The sequence below is a fragment of the Aricia agestis genome, chromosome 1 (assembly GCF_905147365.1).
Source record: "Aricia agestis chromosome 1, ilAriAges1.1, whole genome shotgun sequence".
In the NCBI taxonomy this organism is placed as follows: domain Eukaryota; kingdom Metazoa; phylum Arthropoda; class Insecta; order Lepidoptera; family Lycaenidae; genus Aricia; species Aricia agestis.
The window spans coordinates 16,448,930-16,468,313 of NC_056406.1; the positions used below are offsets into that span (position 1 = coordinate 16,448,930).

General features: G+C 36.4%; 1 protein-coding gene across 3 annotated transcripts in view; it reads left to right on the forward strand.

Moving 5' to 3' along the window:
- The window catches only part of LOC121727706, a 185,469-nt gene that overhangs the window by 162,172 nt on the left and 3,913 nt on the right, over positions 1-19,384 (forward strand). For all 3 annotated transcript variants that reach the window (XM_042115682.1, XM_042115698.1, XM_042115690.1), the window contains one exon: positions 12,992-13,063. In XM_042115682.1, coding sequence (XP_041971616.1) covers positions 12,992-13,063 — 72 coding nt within the window. The remainder of the gene's footprint in view (positions 1-12,991; positions 13,064-19,384) is intronic.

A 19,384-nucleotide genomic window follows, 5' to 3' on the forward strand; every position in this document is an offset into this window, starting at 1 on the left:
GATTGACGACCTCTGTGGCTCAGTGGTGAGCGCGTTGGTAGCTCAAGCCGGGGGTCGCGGGTTCGAATCCCGCCGACGGAACAAAAAGTTTTCAATGTTCCCGGGTCTGGATGTGTATTAAATATGTGTATGATATAATAAAAATCTTAAATATATGTATAGTATAAAAGTATTAAATATATTTCCGTTGTCTGGTACCTGTAACACAAGTCCTTTAGGTACTTAGCACGGAGCCAGACTGACGTGGTGTGAAGCGTCCATAGATATTATTATTATTATTATTATTGTTCAAATAAGGCTGAGCTATGTTGAATTTTAGATATTATTATCCTTCAATTTTATTTATAGTAATATGTTGACGCTATAATCAAATTGAAGAATATATTACGCACGAATATAATATCACAGTTACATTATTATAGCTGTAGCGCGCGACTGTACGTAGTTTAACCTTAGGGTATCCTTTCATATCACACGCTCGAGTACGGCCTCGTAGTAATTCAATATGTCGCGACACGCTTCACAGCGCGATCGCTCCTTTAGCGCCAATTATCCTCACTCGTATCGTAATTCGTATCATGTCAAATTTCAAACGGAAGGTCTAAGTACTATGCAGCTACCATATCGTCGTATCCTACGAATAAGGGCGCTGTTGCAAAAACCCTACTTTACAGGAAAAGGCTTTTTGTGTTTATTTCAAAATATTGTTAGACAACTTTTAGAAATTAATTATGAAATTATTGCATTACTACGTAGCGGTTGCTATGAAATTTTGAATGAGACGTTTAATTTGATATTTCGGGTAGATTTGTCCCTTATTTCTTTTTCTTTAAGTCTCATCAGACACAAGTAACGTTATGCCTTTTTTGTGCGGATTCAACGGGGTCTTAAGAGCATTTGTGTCTTTTTAGTGATCATTATCAAAAAAAATCCTTTTTAAAACCACATTGTAAAATCGGCCAAGTGCGAGTTGTACTTGCACACGAAGGGTTCCGTACCATTATACAGTAAAAATAGCCAAAAATGTGTGTTTTTGTATGATTTCCCCCGTAATTTTTTAATTTATTTTAATTTTGTCATCAATTATTTTTAAAGTATACCTAAATGCAACGGAACATTTCAAAAGCTCACCTGTTGCTATTATTGATATGGAGCAAAAAATAGCAAAACAATCACGTTTGTTGTATGGGAGCCCACTTAAATATTTAATTTAATATTTTTTCAGTATTTATTGTTATAGTGGCAGAAGATATACTCAATCTGTGAAAATTTCTTGAGATAGGTCCTGGAGACAGACGGACGGACAGACGGACATCGAAGTCTTATTAATAGGGTCCCATCTTTACCCTTTGGGTACGTAAACCAAAAAAAAAACAATATAAATAGGCATATGGAAAAAAAAACATACATTAAAATTAATAATATAGAACGTTTTATAATATTAATTCTCAACCCTGAAAGCAATCACAATAACTATTGGTTTCTTTCAACTTTTAAAAATAAAATATATAACGTGATAAGACTTCACAGTTTTATGCCAGTTATTTTAAATTACCAAATAACATTATAAGTAACGACTAGTTACTTTGACTATTATAATAATTATTGGTAAACTTTTATGACAATTAGATTACCCAAGAGCCAGCAATAGACAGATTTTTGTCATTTTATAAAAGCTGAAAGTTTTACTGTATTAACAAACAGCAACTATAGAATTTCGATCGCGTTTAGGAGGTATCCAGTTTTGAAGGTCTACCTAGCCTTCGATATAATGTAAAGCGCTTTTATTTTCTTACTTCTTTCGGAAATGTAGGAATCTCATCTCAAGACACCCTTAAGAATTCCCTAAAATGCTAAAAGTACACACTTTAAGGTGGTATGGCAGTGGGAAGTAACTGGCATAAGTTGTCTAGCAATAGGGAGCAACTGTCATAAGGGTCCGTCAGTGGAAGACGAGATTCGAGAGAGAGAGTGGGAGAGAGGAAAACAAAATTGCCTTAAATTTTATCGAAGGTGCGGTAGACTTTCAAAACTGGATACCTCCTAAAGTATCCGCGACCGAAGCTCTATAATAGTTGGTTGCCTTTCTTACCTCTATATGAGTTACTCTCTTTTGCCCCCGGCTTCGGTCGCGTGAAATTCAAAAATCGCGTAAAACACGAGTATTTTAGGAACATTATGTTTTTCCAAAACCAAAAGTAGCCTTTGTTACTCTTCATTCTTTCGACTTAGTATGTGGCTTCACTAGGGCGTGAAGGAAGGACAAACAATTAATATACTTTCCCATTTATACTTTAAGTATAGGCATACACATAAGAGTATAGCATAATTATTATAGGTAAAAGAAAACTCTGGCTGTTTCTGGCTCTTGGTTTAGCTTATGGGTAGTTACAATATGACGGAGCGGTGCCTATTCTACTTCAACATCAGCTTAGCATAATAACGCTAATATTTTGTATTCCAAATCAAATTCTTTTATGAGACGATATACGACAGGGATAGTGTCCTTTTGGAAGAGTGTGATGACCGATGATTCATCATCAGCACAGCTCAAGAGATGTACTCAAAATTTTGGGTACGTTCAGTTACTCACAGTTCTTCCAATAAACCAAAAAAATTAATAGTAACAAAAAAAGTTTCGTTACACTCACTCTCGATACACCAAAAGCTCTTTTCCTAAATTTTTAATAAAAACAAAACTTTTTTTTCAATTCTTTCAGGCACCGGGGACTGTTTTCATTTTCTAGAACCTAAAAATACAAAAAAAAACTCAAATTATATTGTAAAATATTATTTTATATTTAAATATTCTTGTAGCACACTACCTTTAACTATTTTTCTATACGGCGGAAAAAGCCACAAAGTTCACTGCGGCTTTTTAACAAAATTAAAACAAAACATTATAAACTTTCAATTATATACTTTTCGAAATGGTTAGTATATAAAAGGCAAATTCATATAATATTTATTTCAATAATAACTGTTTAACTAAAGAAAAATTAAAGAAATAAATTTCGTACATGGAAAAAGGCAACAAAAGCCATTAGGGCAAACGATTATAATTAACGATATAGTACTTGTACTAAGAGACGATTCCGTGGAAAAAGGCCACAGACGCAATAGTGTCTTTGTTCCAGGTAATTACTTTTAAGAATGTAAAATATTATTCTTTATACTTACTGTGTGTTCCCTTTTACGGTTAACACAAAGTAATTTAAACAAAAAACAGTGCAATGACGCATACGCGAGTTCGCGGAGTAAGGGCGTGGTGGCGCGAGCGCCTCGTCCCCGCCCCGCGCGTCCTTTCACGCACTCCAAGAAAACGGTCACTGAAGCCTTTGTTGCTTTTTTCGCCGGGGAATCTAAGAGCTAACAAAATATGTGACATTTTTTTAAACTTTATTTACTGGTTATTAAAATTAACTTTTTAGTTTTTACTATTTTTTACACTGAAGGTTATAGATAATGAGCTGCCGATTTCGATTTTCCAGTAAAAATAAAAAGCCATAGTGACCAGGGCACCCTTATTCGTAGGATACAACGATATGTGCAATGTGTGAAATGCACACGGGCGCCATCCTCTAGGGGCGCCAAATCGCCATCTTTAGGGGCGCCCAAAATAAGGACCCAAAAAATTTGCAGTTTGCGCCAGTAGCCCTTACGGGGGCCCTGGTACTATGTAGGTTTTGGAGATAATAATATTATGTTTACATCTTAACTGGCCATTTTTCGTATCAGCGAAATATACAAACCGCCTACTAGTACAAATACGTATCAGTTATATAATTATTATAATGGCTCTATAACTTATTTGAGGTTAACGATTACTACAGATGGGGAAATACAAATAACTTTACTTAAATTATTATCAACAGTCACGCCCGATGACGCATACTCGTCGAGTACCTACCAGTACCTACTACCTACCGACTACACCAGCGGCGCAGCGTAGCAACGTCGATAAACAATATTATACGTTTTAGGGTTGATTCAGACCACAACGCGACGCGTAGATGCATTTCTAAATTTGTATGGATTTGACAGACTCGCAAGACGTCTGACGCAATTGAAATCTGTCAAATCCATACAAATTTAGAAATGCATCTACGCGTCACGTTGCGGTCTGAATCAACCCTTAAGGCTGCGTTTCCACCAGAGATGTGTTGCGAGGAATGTGTTTTTAAGATCCAATAGCATCGCCGCGCTCAGCGATGTCACGGCAAGCTCAAGTCAATGAAGCGATTCTATATTTGACAGATTTCAATTGCTCGAGGCGACATGCCAATCTGTCTATTCCACAGAACACATTTTAATGTGTTCTGTGGTCAATTCAGTGCCTACAAATTAAGAAATGCATCTAGGTACGCGTCGCGACTCGCGTTGCGGACGAACGCGACACACAAAAATTCGTGAAATCTTGAAGGATATGTACCCTTAATGGCCGCTAGGGGACCACTTACCGTTAGGAGGCGGTTGGTAAAAACAGCCATTAGACCTTCCGAAAAGTGGAGCTAAATACTTTCTAGAATATCCTTCAATTTTTAATTATTAAGATACAAGTCGCAACAGCTGGCTGAAAATCATACATTATATTTTAAATAATCACTAATAAGATTTACCCCTCTCTGTTTCTTAATTTTCAAACTTCGCTTTAGGGAGAATAAAATTAAATGCAATTATAAATACGGTCCCATAATCAACACCCTCATGCTAGTCCAAACAGGAAACACATTCTGTACAAAATAGGTAGGTATGGATATATGGAGCTGGAGCTCTACATTATAACTATTATAAGTCACTAACATCACAATTCACGGCACAATATAAACCAGTTTCCACATAACATATTGTTGTTTTGTTGTTTGCTCTGAATAGCCGCATGTAACAGAAGATGTAAAATATGATACACGTCTGCATGGGCGTACCGAGGGTTGGGCAGGGGGGGGGGGGGGGGGTCAGCTGCCCCCCCCCTGGATCATGTTGACGTCCCTAAGTATATTATCTAGTACTTACTTTTATCTATAAAGATTAAAAATTAAGAAAACGATTTTTTGCTATTTGTTTGCAATACAATATTTTTACAACTAAAAATTATGAATCTTTTATTCTTTATAAACACCTAGCTTATGAAAAACCTGGGTACGCCCATGCACGTCTGCATTCACTTCTGTAATCTGTTACAGCCTGTTGTACTCTAAGATCTGCAAAAGAATAGTTACAAAAAAATCTATATATGTATTATTATATTGTAATCTTAATTTTATTTTCTTCGTAATTGTACACAAAGTCAATGTCAAAGTAATCTGTGACAGCTGGACCCTTGTCCCAATTTAGTAAATAAAAAAAACTAGCAGGTAAATTAACTCTGAACATTGGATACAATACTAAGAAAGTACATAAGTAAATATTACATTAAATAAATAAAATAATAAAAATTGATTTATGTATTTCTGAATGTATCCAATGATGAAATACTCAAACCAGATATGTTACTACCGCGCGCGTTGTGAAGCTTCAAATACGGCCCAATTAGGCCGTCTGTTGTTTAGTCTGCATCGAGCGTAGTCAAGTTTGTGCCGCGTCTTGTCTTACCTAAATAAATTGAAAATGAGGTCGTGCGTGTAACGAAAATGTACCAATTATGACTCGAAAGTAAACAAAATACATGGAATCTCTTACCACATGTCTTGATTGCAATAAATACCTCAATTATTTACATTTTCAATTATTTTTTCGAACAATCTGGAAAAAATCGAATTTTCGTCATAGCTCAGGCGAAGAAAGAGACAGCGATACGATTCGACGTTTAAAAATAGAACTGTGTCTTTTACGTAAATGGTTATTCGCATGTTTTTCGTATCTTTTGTTTCACTCATCTGTCAAATTTGTCAATGTCTGCAATTTTGAATTTGAAAATTGTTCGGAAGAGATTTAAGCCGGAAAATAGTATGGACGTAACATATCTGTATAAGTACAATATCATTGAATGTATCAAATATTTACAGAACATCGTTATTACGGGTGCGTTGCATTGTAGTTTAAAAAAAATTAAAATCCATATTATAACGCTGATTGAAGATACTAAATACTATATTATTAACCACTTCTTCGAACATAACATACATAACCTAAATACGTCCCACGATACGTCATAATTTTAATGAAGTGTTTTTATAAGCGATTACAAGTCGTTTATGGCGTCATTCCTATTTTCATGTCGTTGTCATCGAACCCAGAAATCGTTAACGATAGTTAAAAGAATTAAACATCTCTGTAATCTGAATTTTAACACATTTTATCAGTGGTCGCTTCTTACATCCGTAATTGGTTGTTAAAACTTAAAAATACCAAATATAAAGAGAAGACAATTAAAATTAATTGCATTTTTGGACTCAATTCCGAATTCGTACCGGCACGCGGCATATCGCTTACTGCGCGAGTGCCGGAATTAACAGATACGAGTATCTTAGCAACTGTTCATTTATTTTCCATTTTCGAATAATTTATTCAATTGCCAAGTCGTTTTTAACACCCTTTTAATTCGTATAGTTTTACACATTTATATGACGTGAGTAATATTCAAAATATTGCATTATAAGTAATTACTGATTTACATTTTACCTTGTGTCTCCTAAAACTACGTATAGTTACGTCTTCATGTGTATGCTGTACAATGTATGTATTTGCTTCTATGATATTTGCTTAAGATATTATATTATTAAATTAAACCGAACATATCATTACAATTTACAACATTTCAAGCGCGGTCTAACCATGTGTAGAGTATGGCCGAGAGCGATCGCAGGGCAGCCAACACTTAGTTTTGTACAGACGTAGACATTTAAATAGTCAAAATATACAAATTATGCTCAAATCTTCATAATTGCAGCAATAAAATTATTAATCAATCTTATGTATTATTGTAAAGCTTATTAGGAAGTTGTTAGTTGAACAACAAGTCAAAGAAGCGAAAAATAATAGAGACTACATAATTGAAGACAGTTTCTATTCTTTATTTGTTAGTCCACCGGCGTCACATTGATACTGAAATATCCACATTTAGACCATGGGAGAGCCATGCTTCGGCACGAATGGGCCGGAAAAATACCACGGACTCTCAGAAAGCCGGCGTGAAACAGCGCTTGCGCTGTATTTCGCCGAATGGTGAGTTTACCGGAGGCCCAATCCCTTATTCTACCCTCCCCTCCTCTCCTATTATCCTATTCCCTCTTACGGCCGTTCCCAATATTTGATCTATCTCTGGTTTTGCCCTACTAGAGATAGGAATAGCTCATTAGATACATATATTTTATGTCAATTGTGAGCTATTCCTATCTCTAGTAGGGCAAAACCAGAGATAGATCAAACATTGGGAACGGCCGTTAAAAGCCCGGCAACGCACCTGCAGCTCTTCTGATGTTGCGAGTGTCCATGGGCGGCGGAAGTTGCTTTCCATCAGTTCACCCGTTTGCTCGTTTGCTCCCTTATTTTATAAAAAAACATTCCACATTTCTTGATTAATATTTTGTTAAGTACATAATATGATGTAATAGTCTGAACTTTTAACTAAGTACCTTACTAATGAAAAATCTATAGTGTGTAGAATAATTGTAGATATACTGTTTTGTCTCACAACTGGCAACGCTGAGAAGGTTAATTTACCAACGACAGTCGACAAAACATAACATTGTTATGTATCTATTAACTTTATCATACTTATGTAAATGATTTAATTAGTAAAAGGATTAAATTAAAATGTTAGAATCTGGCAACCCTGAGCGGTCTGCTGCGATTTGAGGCCGCGCAAGTCAACGCCACTGCCAAGGCCGACCCGTCCGCCTTCTATTAGCTCATGTAATAAATTAATAGAATATGCAACAAATCTTAAACTAACAAAGGAATATCGATGTAACGTATCAACAACTATAATATTCGAAAATAAACTTAACAATAATGATGATTCTCGGTAGAGACATAATATTTTAGAAAAGCATATAAAAAAAGCTCAGCCGTCTACTTGGCCAGATTTGTAATAAATCCTCGCTCGTTATTATCCGTAACTAATTCAAAATAGAACATCGCATTTAATTAAAACCTGGTAGGTATGCTAGACGGACCGTTAAAAACGTTATGTATACAATTATTTCGTTTAAAAAAGATTTACGCAAAGAATTAAATATTTTTTTAATAAACTTAATCTTTTTGATGAAAATGTTACAAAGTAATGAGAAAAATTGCTCAATACCTTACTTTTTCTTTTTTCTTTAACTTTAAATGTGAGAATAAGACTATTATTGTCTCTTCATCGGAATTTGGAGCACATGGCTATGTCCGGGAGCGGAGCACATGGCGCGGGCGGATCGATCGAAGCCCAGTCTCGTGGGGTTACCGGGTACGAATACTTCGAACCGACTGGGGTAAATAAAGCCGCGCGTTGCAACTTTAGTGCAAAATGAACACGAAGGCAAAATCATTACAAGATTATACCCTAGATAACGGCAATCAGAAACGTTATGAAATGATTTAAAAAGTGTTTCGTTTCTTCGATTACGTGCGGAGATTTTCATTTCAGTAAAGAATGTAGAATTTTTCGTGGAAAATTTATTTCTCTGAACCAACTCGACTCAATTAGCTTTTGGAGGTGAACATTTTTCTTTAATGTCCTTGTAAAAAGCTTTTGCATTTAAGAAGCTAGCAGCTTTTATTGTAATAAACCTAAGATCCCAATTCCCAAACCTCTATGTTAAATACAAACAAATCAAACAATAAAACCTGGTCTTTCAAATAGGCTCTCTTGAATACTCTACATTTTCTCACTAAACTTTATGCAATGATATTCTATGTTACTAATGCCAAATAAGCTCTACAAACTGAGCTACTGCTTTTAACTTTCTATGGCTCTGATCCAGCTATTGAAACATCTACTGAAAGTTTGGCTTTAATTGTAACTTACCAACTGCTAACTAGCTTTAATGATTCGTTTAAAACTTTGCCTTGCCTTACAAAATTCTAATGCAACGACGATTTTGGAACTGTCGTTTCATCGTCATCGTGCTTAAGCGCTTTCGAATTTTACAGACATGTTCGGTGTCATAAAATACATAAGTATTAGTGTTAAGATAGTAATGAGTCGATACATTACGATAAATGATTTGTAACAAGTCGATCGTCAATTTGCGAGCGGTCGCGAGGCGCGAGTTGAACGAACGCCGAACCGGTCAAACGGCAATGGTGGCGGCGCAAGGATTCTCCCGGGAATGCGTCGCATGTCTCCCTCGACTGTTCTCATATTTCCGCCTTTATCACACTAATTACGATCACTATAATTATTATTTGTCCCTAGAATAGACTATAGTGAATATTTTTTTTTTTTTCTTTGTTTAAGTTTAGCACTTTAACATTATTTTCTGCCACCATATTTTGGTTGCCTGGAAGAAACCGCTGAAAGCGGTAAGGCCGCCTATTTGCTATGTTCCTTGCCTAATGTTGTTTTTTGTTATTTTATATTGTTTATAATGCAAATGAAGAATTTATAAATAAATATAGTCTATATGGAGCATTTTTATAGACGTTATCCTAATCAAGCGACTCAAAGTTTTATGGCTAAAGTCCAAACGGCGTATCGAGACTCAAAACTGATTATAAACGTCAAAATTTTAACATTAAATATATTATTATTTATTATGTCTTTACTTATATAAAATTACTAGCTGTCCGGTGTCCCGGCAAACGTTTTTTTGCCATATAAAGTATTTCGCCCATATTATTTTATTGAACTGACTAAATAAGTATGGCACCATGGCAACGTCCATCGCTATCCCGTCGCACCTTAAAGGCTAGAGCATTAAAGCATTGCATCGCAATTCGCACAAACAATAGTCGCCGTCAGTCTCGAGTTGTAATAATTATTCATAAAACAAATGCACTTATCAATAAGTATAAAAGTAGCCTGTAGCTGATTCTCAGACCCACTGAATATGCATATAAAACTTGGTAAAAATCAGTAAAGCCGTTTCGGAGGAGTACGGTAACTAACATTGTGAGTTGTGACTTGTGACACAAGAATTTTATATAACATTGGTTATACATAAGGAAATTATTTCTCATAATTCCACAGGATAAATCATGAGGTATTATATATTTCAGGAGCTGTTTAGTTAAATAAATTGGCTAAGTGCGAGTCGGGCTCGCGCACGAAGCGTTCCATACCGTTATAGAGCAAAAATAGGCCGGAACATTGTGTATACAGGCCCTTAAATATTTATTTTATTTCCATTTTATTATTATTAAGTATAGCTCACGTAGGCTCACACACAATTGAAGATTCTGTGAAAATTTTCAAGTGCCATTATTGATATCGAGGAAAAAGGCCAAAATCATATTCAATGTATGGGTATGGTGTACCCTTAAGTATTAATTTTATCTTGTTACTTTTTAGTATTTGTTGTTATAGCGGCAAGTGGCAACAGAAATGCACAATCTGTAAAAAATCAGAAATCTAGTGGCTATAGTGGTTATTGAGTGAGACAGAAAGACCTGGAGACAGACAGACGGACAGACAACGAAGTCTTAGTAATAGGGCTCCTTTTTGACCCATTTGAGTACGGAACCCTAAAAAGGTATGAGGAAAGGCGCGATGACGCAGGTTGCGGTTTTGGTAAAAGTGGTTAACGCTGTCGAAATTGTTTAGGTAACTTTAATGTTTTCATTATTTTACAAAAAAAGTCCAAAATATTTCAACATATTTTAGGAACCCTTTGGGAAATTTTAAATTTGAAACCGTGTATTTAGACAAATCTCTTTAAAACATATCCATTCTTATCTCAAAGTAAAAACACCTAATGGTAGAGTTTATAATTTTGTTAGGTAATGGACGTAACGCGAAATAAGATAGCGATATTTCTTATCTGTCAAGATAAAAAAATTCGTCATATAAAATATTGATCGCAATTCGCAACAAGTGCAAAGTGTTCTACTAGAATCTAGATTCTAGATGATGCCGGCAACTATGTCGCGCCAAAATTCATTAATCACGCGGGAACCGTACATTTTTCCGGGATAAAAACCATCCCATGTCCTTTTTAGGGACTACAATTTTGATGTAATCTGCATATCAAATTACATCAAAATCTGTGTAGCGGTTTGAGCGGGAAAGGGTAACAGACAGACACACTTTCGTTTTTACAATATTAGTGTGGATGATTTTGGGTTAAATAATAATCATTAATCAGTATTAACGACGGCTTCGTCATTCGTGTAATATTGTAATCGAGACCACACCCAATTAACACAGTATAGCATGATACCGACGCGAAGTGCAGGGTATAATGTGATATTAAGGAGTGAGCACACGAGACGGGCCGTGCCGGGGCTCAGAGTGCCGGGGCGCATCGCAAAAATCCGCCTTTATACAATTTGTATGGAGGCGGATGCGCATATCGCACACTGGGCCGGGGCGCATCGGCGCGGATTTTTGCTCGGCGGATTTCCGTCAATGCGACACGGCCCGACAAGACCCGCTGCGCCCCGGCAACAGTGTGCTATAGCAAGCGGCGCGCGGATGTGATGCGATGCGGCCCGGCAAGCAGCGGCTCAAAATCCGTTAATGCGTTGCGCGACGACCCGCCCCGGCATGCCCCGGCACAGTGAGCGTTAAAATCCGTCAGTGCGATGCGACCCGACCCGGCAATAGTGTGCTCTAGCGCATTTTGCGCTGCGCTGCGCCCCGACCCGTCCCGGCACGCGCCGACAAAGTGGGCGCGAACCTTTATCCTGGATTTATTAACCTGTGGTTTCCTGTTTATATTTCCTCGTACAGTTCCAATAAGAGGCTTTTGGCGGATCATCATATCATGCAGTAATATTATGTTTTTAACGCAATATATTGGAGACTTAATATTTATAAAAAATCGGCCAAGTGCGAGTCGTACAGGCGCACGAAGAGTTCCATACCGTTATAGAGCGAAAGTAGGGAAAAATTGTGTTTTTTGTATGGGAGCCCCCTTAATTATTTACTTTATTTTAATTTTGTCATTAAATATTAAATTACTTACACATATTATTATAATCGAGGACTTTGTAAAAATTTGCAGACACACTTTCGCATTAAGTATGGATATGGATTTTCTTATTATTACATACTTTCATTATAATTGAAAACTATTAAGTACTATCCTTTAAAACATTTACAAATTGATGTTTAGGTAATTGTAAAGAAAACAGTCATGATTGTGGATTGTTACGAACTGACAAAAGTAAATATTGTCGTGGATAAAGTCAACCGAGTCTAAACAATGATATAATATATTATCTTATATATAAAAATGGATTTTCAAATGTGTTAGTCGCGCTAAAACTCAATAACGGCTGAACGGATTTGGCTGATTTTAATCTTAAAATATTCGTAGAGGTCCAGGGAATGTTTTAAAGTGACACGAAGTTCACCGGGACAGCTAGTCTAATGTAATTATTAGGTTGAAGTTCGTTTTATGTATGGCAAGTGGCAACGACGTGGTGTCCAACTGTCCATGTAGTATGGGTGGTATAATATGATTTATGCATAAAATAATAAGAGAGGAAAAGGTTTTTAATATTATTTAGAGTATTTAGCCTATGTATTCATGAATACAGTCTGAAACGTGAAACAAAACAAAGAGACAACGACGGCATTAGCTGAAAGGACTTCCCTTGAAACGTTTTCCGCCCATCGCTACAGCTCTATGGCAAATGTCATATGTAATATTTCTAAAGAAGTATGCAGATATACAGATATCGTATATAAGCTAATGGAGTTGTATAAAATCGATATGATATTTCGTTATCACATTCATTTCATTTGATACTAAGATGTTTTATCAAGCGTTACTCATCAGATCGTTACATGCAATATGAAAATATTCAATATAATGTTGTCACAATGCTCGACGAAACGTGATATATATCACGTCCGTTTTTATACGGTAATGTTAACTATATGTTTTGTTTTTCGTAGGTAACAACGGCAAGGAGAAGGAAAATTCTAGAAGCAAAGAGACGACTTCACCTGCGGCGCGCTCTGCGAACGGTTTGTATTCTTTTCTAGCTCGAGTAGGACTACATTCATAGTTCATACGATTGTGGTCAGTAGACTCCAAATTAAAAAAAAACTTTATAGCTACCAACAAATTCGAATTAATCGAATAATATGAGTGAGAGAAACGGTAGTATATCGTGGAACAGCCAGGGTATGAATGGACGGGCTAATGATCCATTCCGTTTTCGACTCGACGCGGGGGTAGGGCTGGGCCCGGCGCGGAGTTGTGCGGGGTAGTGCGGGGATGTGCGGGGTTGCGCGAGGCTGCCGGCGCGGCGGCGTCGCACATGTTGTCTGGGGGGTTGCGACGCACGCGTGGCGCAGTCGCAGCCGCCACCCCGACACGCAGCACCCCCGCCCCGCCCGTCGCGCCCCACCCCTCTTTGCAGGGGCGACGACTCCGGGGACACCCTGTTCTGCTCACATTTTTGCGGAAATTGGAATTCTCCCTCGAATTAACTGGTGTCTAAGCCAACTTCGACATTGCTTCGCCGCAAACACGGCGCAAAGTCGCAGAGAATACTAGGTAGCCGCGTAGTTGTCATAAATTTATAGTACGAGCATATTAATTCATACATAATAATCTATACTAATACTAATATTATAAAGCTGAAGAGTTTGTTTGTTTGTTTGTTTGAACGCCCTAATCTCAGGAACTACTGGTCCGATTTGAAAAATTATTTCTGTGTTAGATAGCCCATTTATCGAGGAACTAGGAAAGCTATAGGCTATATAATATTAAGCTAAGATCAAATGGAGTAAAGAACCAGAGGAAAATGTGGAAAAAACGGGGAAAATTATATGAAATTGCTTATTATTTTAAGAACTACTGGAGCAATTTTTATAAATTATATGTTGTTTGGCACACATAAAGAATAGACCACGTGAAGGGCCATAGGCTATTTTTTGCGGAAAAACGGTTTCCGTGAAATTCCTAAATTACACGGGCAAAGCCGCGCAGAACAAATAAACCCGACGACCCGATAGAAAATAATTTCATTTATACTTTGACGTTATAAATCTACTGACTGTCAAATAATTTTAGAAACCCACATTTTGAAAAATCTCACGTGAGATCGGGGGAGAAAATTTCAAAAAACACCTAACGTAATTTGTGGACGCCCCCATACAAACAAACCCTTTAGGTATTTCTCAGTAGGTATATCTATACGTTCCAACTTCCACCCGATCTTACTTTAGGTTAGGGCAAACATCTATTCTATACTATTCACCGATAAGTTATTTTTAATTATTTGAAAATATAATTCTTTATTTTTTATATTTAAGTAAGTATAGCAAATAAATACCTACACCAAAACACATTAATTTTTCAAAGTAACTATATTATATGAATCAGACTTTATTTAAACTGCCAAGGAGGAAAGAGTAATGTTTCAAGAAATTTCTGCTGCCTATAAGCAATATAATATTGCCATAATGTCCATTGTCCAACGTTTACTTAGCAAGGCACACTAATATCAATTAGTGTGCCTTGCTGACTCTACTAATGTATTAAATAAACAATTTCATAATATTGTTCAATAACAATATGATATTTAGGCCTATTGATAATCATCAATAGGCCTAAATAGTCAGCAGTCAGCAGTCAGCACACATAGGTATTATTATTATTGTTAATATCACAAGATTTTCAACAATCAGCAAAAATCACAATAATTATTATTACAAACAATACATCCAAATGTCAATTATTACAAATGTCTAAATGTAAAATAGATAACAAAATTAAAACCTTTGTTGATCACCAAAACAGAGTCTGGTTTCCAACAAAGGCATTCCACGCAGCTGATACGTTATAGGGACACCAAAACGCATTGTCAGCGGCGCACACGCATGTGTCACATTCATAATATTGTCACAAAGTTAAATAAATACGACAAAACTATGACTCTCGGCCGAATCATACAGATTTGTCATCAAAAAATAATATACCTACATAATATTACGATTATAATCATTGACTTGTGAACACTAATCATTGACAATCAAAAGTTATAAGAAGACGAATATGATCTAGAATTTATTTCAAGTATAACACTATCCAATAAAATGTAATTAATAATTATAATATGTATCTAGGTATACTGGTAGAGTACAATACAATTATTTATTACAATTATATACATTTATTAATAGTAGAGACCTAATTACTGTAGTCTTTACCCCACTGACTACAGATAGTGATTAGTAAAAGCTCCCAATTATAGATATTGCTAACTATCGAAACGAGATCCGGTAACGAAAAAAAACATGGCGAAATAACCGTTCGTTCGATAAACACATGTCTGGCGCGCGGTGACGTCATGCGATTAACTGGGCTACCTCTCCGCTATAGTATAAGGTAAGGTAGTATAAGGATCTCCTTATTGGTGTCCACAGAACCATTGAATGTCGCGATAAACTTGAGCTTAATTTTGTAACTATAGGTGGTCATATAAGAGAAATTAAGTTTTTTTTCTGCGACAGTACTTATATTAATGCTTTCTAGTTTTAATGGTCCAAACCAGAAGCCATAAGACTTATAAGTTATAGTTGGTACTACTAATATATATTCTGTGGTTATAGTCAGAAAATGTCATACAATACAGTATACAGTACAGTATGTTTATTGTTTACACTTTACAGTAAGTATCTAAAATATTAACTTTTACATAGCAAATTTAAATATTTGTTAGCAAACACATCGTATTTCTAAACCAGGTTAATCATTATTCAACCGCCTTTGTTCATTAGTCATTATAGTCATTACAAACGAGTAACGACTTAATTAATTATCTGTAACAAACAAAATTACATTACTCAGTGAAAGAATAGTTCACCTAGCGTATCGTATAAAATATGCTAAAGCATGCAAACATGGGCGTACCCAGGTTCTGGGCCAGGGGGGGGGGGCAAATTACCCAGGTTCTGGGCCAGGCGGGGGGGGGCAAATTACGCAGATTCTAGGCCAGGGGGGGGGGCAAATCAGATTTTTTATAAGCTAGGTGCTTATAAAGAATAAAAAATTTATAATTTTTAGTTATAAAAATATTGTACCTATTGCAAACAAATGGCAAAAATTCGTTTTATTATTTTTAATTTTTATAGACGAAAGTACTACATAATATACTTAGTAGGTACGTCAACATGATCCAGGGGGGGTGGGGGGCAGCTGCCCCTGCCCCCCCCCCCCCTCGGTACGCCCATGCATGCAAATCACATGATAATCTTTGAATTACCGTTTATAAAACAGTGATCGAAAGAATCGATTAGGTATATTATTGTAACGATTAATAACAATCATGCTTATGTTTAAACTTTAAAGTTGAGTCTTCGTTGCAAGAGTGCGGCGAAAATATATAATGACAGATTTAAACTACCACAAAGAGCATTTAAGCCAAATTTTATTTTTTTAAAACGGTATTGAATTCGAGTCTTCAGGCCGACTACCTGTGTAGGTCGTCGACTTTCGAATCTCTCTAATTCTTATTACAAACAAAACATGAAAATAAATTCATATCGCTAACTGCTTAGCAACAAAGATAAATTCGCGTGCGGTGAGTCAGCGACTAAAATTATGCAGTTTTAACGAGTTACCTACTTTCATGATGGTTTCAGACTTTCAGTAGGAGAATTTATTTCGTTAGAATCAAAATACTGAAACACGTACATTTCACATACCCTTTAGTTATATAATCAACAGAGAAAAATGTGAGAAGTTTTAAATGAATTAGTCCAAGGCTAATTTGATTTTTGCCCTACAGCTCATTACGCAATCGGCCGGCTATTCCTGGCCCGGCCTACATCTACGTTTACGTTCTTCGCGGGCTTTGGAGTTTGGACATGTTCCAGTGTAGCGACTGAAATTTATTACAAAACTTGTAAACATGTTTGTATAGATTTCGAGTTTCGACATTCGTAACCCTTTCACTGCCGAACGCCAAGGACCGCTTTCGATAAACGTTTAAATAGCGATTAACGATTAGGCTCGATATTATGCGGGCAAGAGAGGTTTCGTCCGCGGCTCTAGTTCTACGAAGTGAGGTAGAGTTTCGAGATGAAAGTTTTTTGGACAACTTTTACAACTATTATTTCTACTCGTAAGTGTTACTTTACATATCAGTCCTTCCCAGTATCACGGAGATATTGACAGCTGATAGCGTATCTGTGTCGTCGGGCGAGATCGAGATCGGCTGAGCTACAGTTAATCCGCCCGAGCGGGCCGCCCGCGAATGCCCGCGATGCACTGCGTTTTTTTCATTATTAACCTCTTTTTCTAGTCCGTTCTCGTTTTAAATAACGCTACAATATACTTCGTCAATTATTTACCGAGCGCTCGAAAGTACGTCATTATGGATATGTAGGCAATTAGTCGCTTGTGTAATGAAGGAAAAATGTAGATAACATCGATTGCCCACTTACGAATGTTAGGTGAGTCACTTTCGAGCGGTAATGGGGCGCTGATGCGGAACCGACCTTCTCCTCGTAAGGAAAGGACCTTCCGCGATATTCCGCGACTCCGTGCCGTACGCCGCCGTGCGCCGCCGTGCGCCGTTAGACGTGATCGACATTAACTACCTACTGAATTAAATGACTCACACACGGTCATTACTAGGATGGAAATTTTACTCATTTCTGAGATGAGATTTGCATGTATAAAAAATAGGTTCTTACTTATGTATGACTGCCGAAAACTTGGTCCAACTCGGATTGTAAAAAAATCGGCCAAGTGCGAGTCGAACTCGCCCACGAAGGGTTCCGTTATCCGTACCATTATAGAGCGAACTTGTAGGAAAATAATGTTTTGTGTTATTATTATTTATTTTATTTAAATTTTATTATTTATTATTAAAGTACAAATATAATTAAGGATGTTGTGAAAATTTCAAGTGCCTGTTGCCATTATTGATTACGAGCAAAAAATGTCAAAAAATAACGTTTGTTGTATGGGAGCTCCCTTATTAAATGTTTTTTTAGTACTTATTTGTTGTTATAGCGGTTGCCGCTATAACAAATAAGTCCTAAAAATAAAGAAATACGCAATCTGCTAAAATTTTAAGACTATCAATAGCGGTTCTTGAGATACAGAATGGAGACAGACAGACAGACAGACGGACATATTATGTACATCGAAGTCTCAGTAATAGGGTCCTGTTTTTACCCTTTGGGTACAGAACCCTAAAAAGACAAAATTATTTATAAGTAATTTGTTGCCAAAAGAAAAGTTATTTATTAGGAAATAATAAATTGGTTTTTCTTTCATTCATCCTTATTAAACTTAAGAGCATTACTGCCTTTTGTGATAAAAATCCCGAGCCTCCCCCTTGTGCACTTACGCATAAGTGCTAAAAAATATTTTCCCGTGTTATAATATAACGCATTTATGCGGCCCAATCCAACTTTAAACAACTCCCAACAACTAAAGCAGTTTTAATCAGTACGTTCGGTGAAATGATGAAATCGGTAGGACGCCCCTCGTGTTGTCGGCTGTCGCAGTAATCCGTAGCAGAGCGAAGGATATTCTGTGGTGACTGGTGACTGGTGACTGGTGAGCCAGGACGAGTACTGCGCAGTTACATCGGGACTTCACAGCCACTCCGTGCCATATATCTCGTAGAAAAACTCAGTTGAACGAACTAAGTTGTATCAGTTCGACTGGTCAGTCACCCTGGTGTTCTGATAGGTGCAATTATTGTTATGATATTATTATCTTTGGATGCTATTTTGAACTCTTTTAATATAGTCAAGCTGTAAGTACATAAGATACAAAATTATGATGCAATGTTTGCAAACTACAGGCGGCATATTATAAGATGGATTTTAAGTAAAAACTGAACAATTTACCACACGTGAGATATAAAGACATATTTGTCCTTAATTCTTCAGTAAAATTATAAGTAGTTTTTAAAATTTCACCTATCTCCACTAAATAATATCACCACAGCTAAGCACATTTGCCTCTGCTTAAAGTTATGTATGTAGATTTATTACATTTTATTATGCTTGTTAATTGTTCCTTAACTATTTGTTTATTTATTAGTCAACTTTAAATAGTGCTATAAAAATACCGTACTGTTACGGAATAATATTTGTTACGCCTTCTGAATTGGTATGCCGTCTTGTATTAACGATTTGTTCAAAAAAATGAAAATAACATTATCAATAAATAAAAATATGTCGGTACACCTAAACGAGCGTACAACAAGTTGTTTATTAAGTCGAGAGGTGGCTAAATACTGCTACACATTTTTGTACAGGGCTACAATCAAAATATCTAAAAGATAGCTAATTTTTGACAACCGGACATAGCTG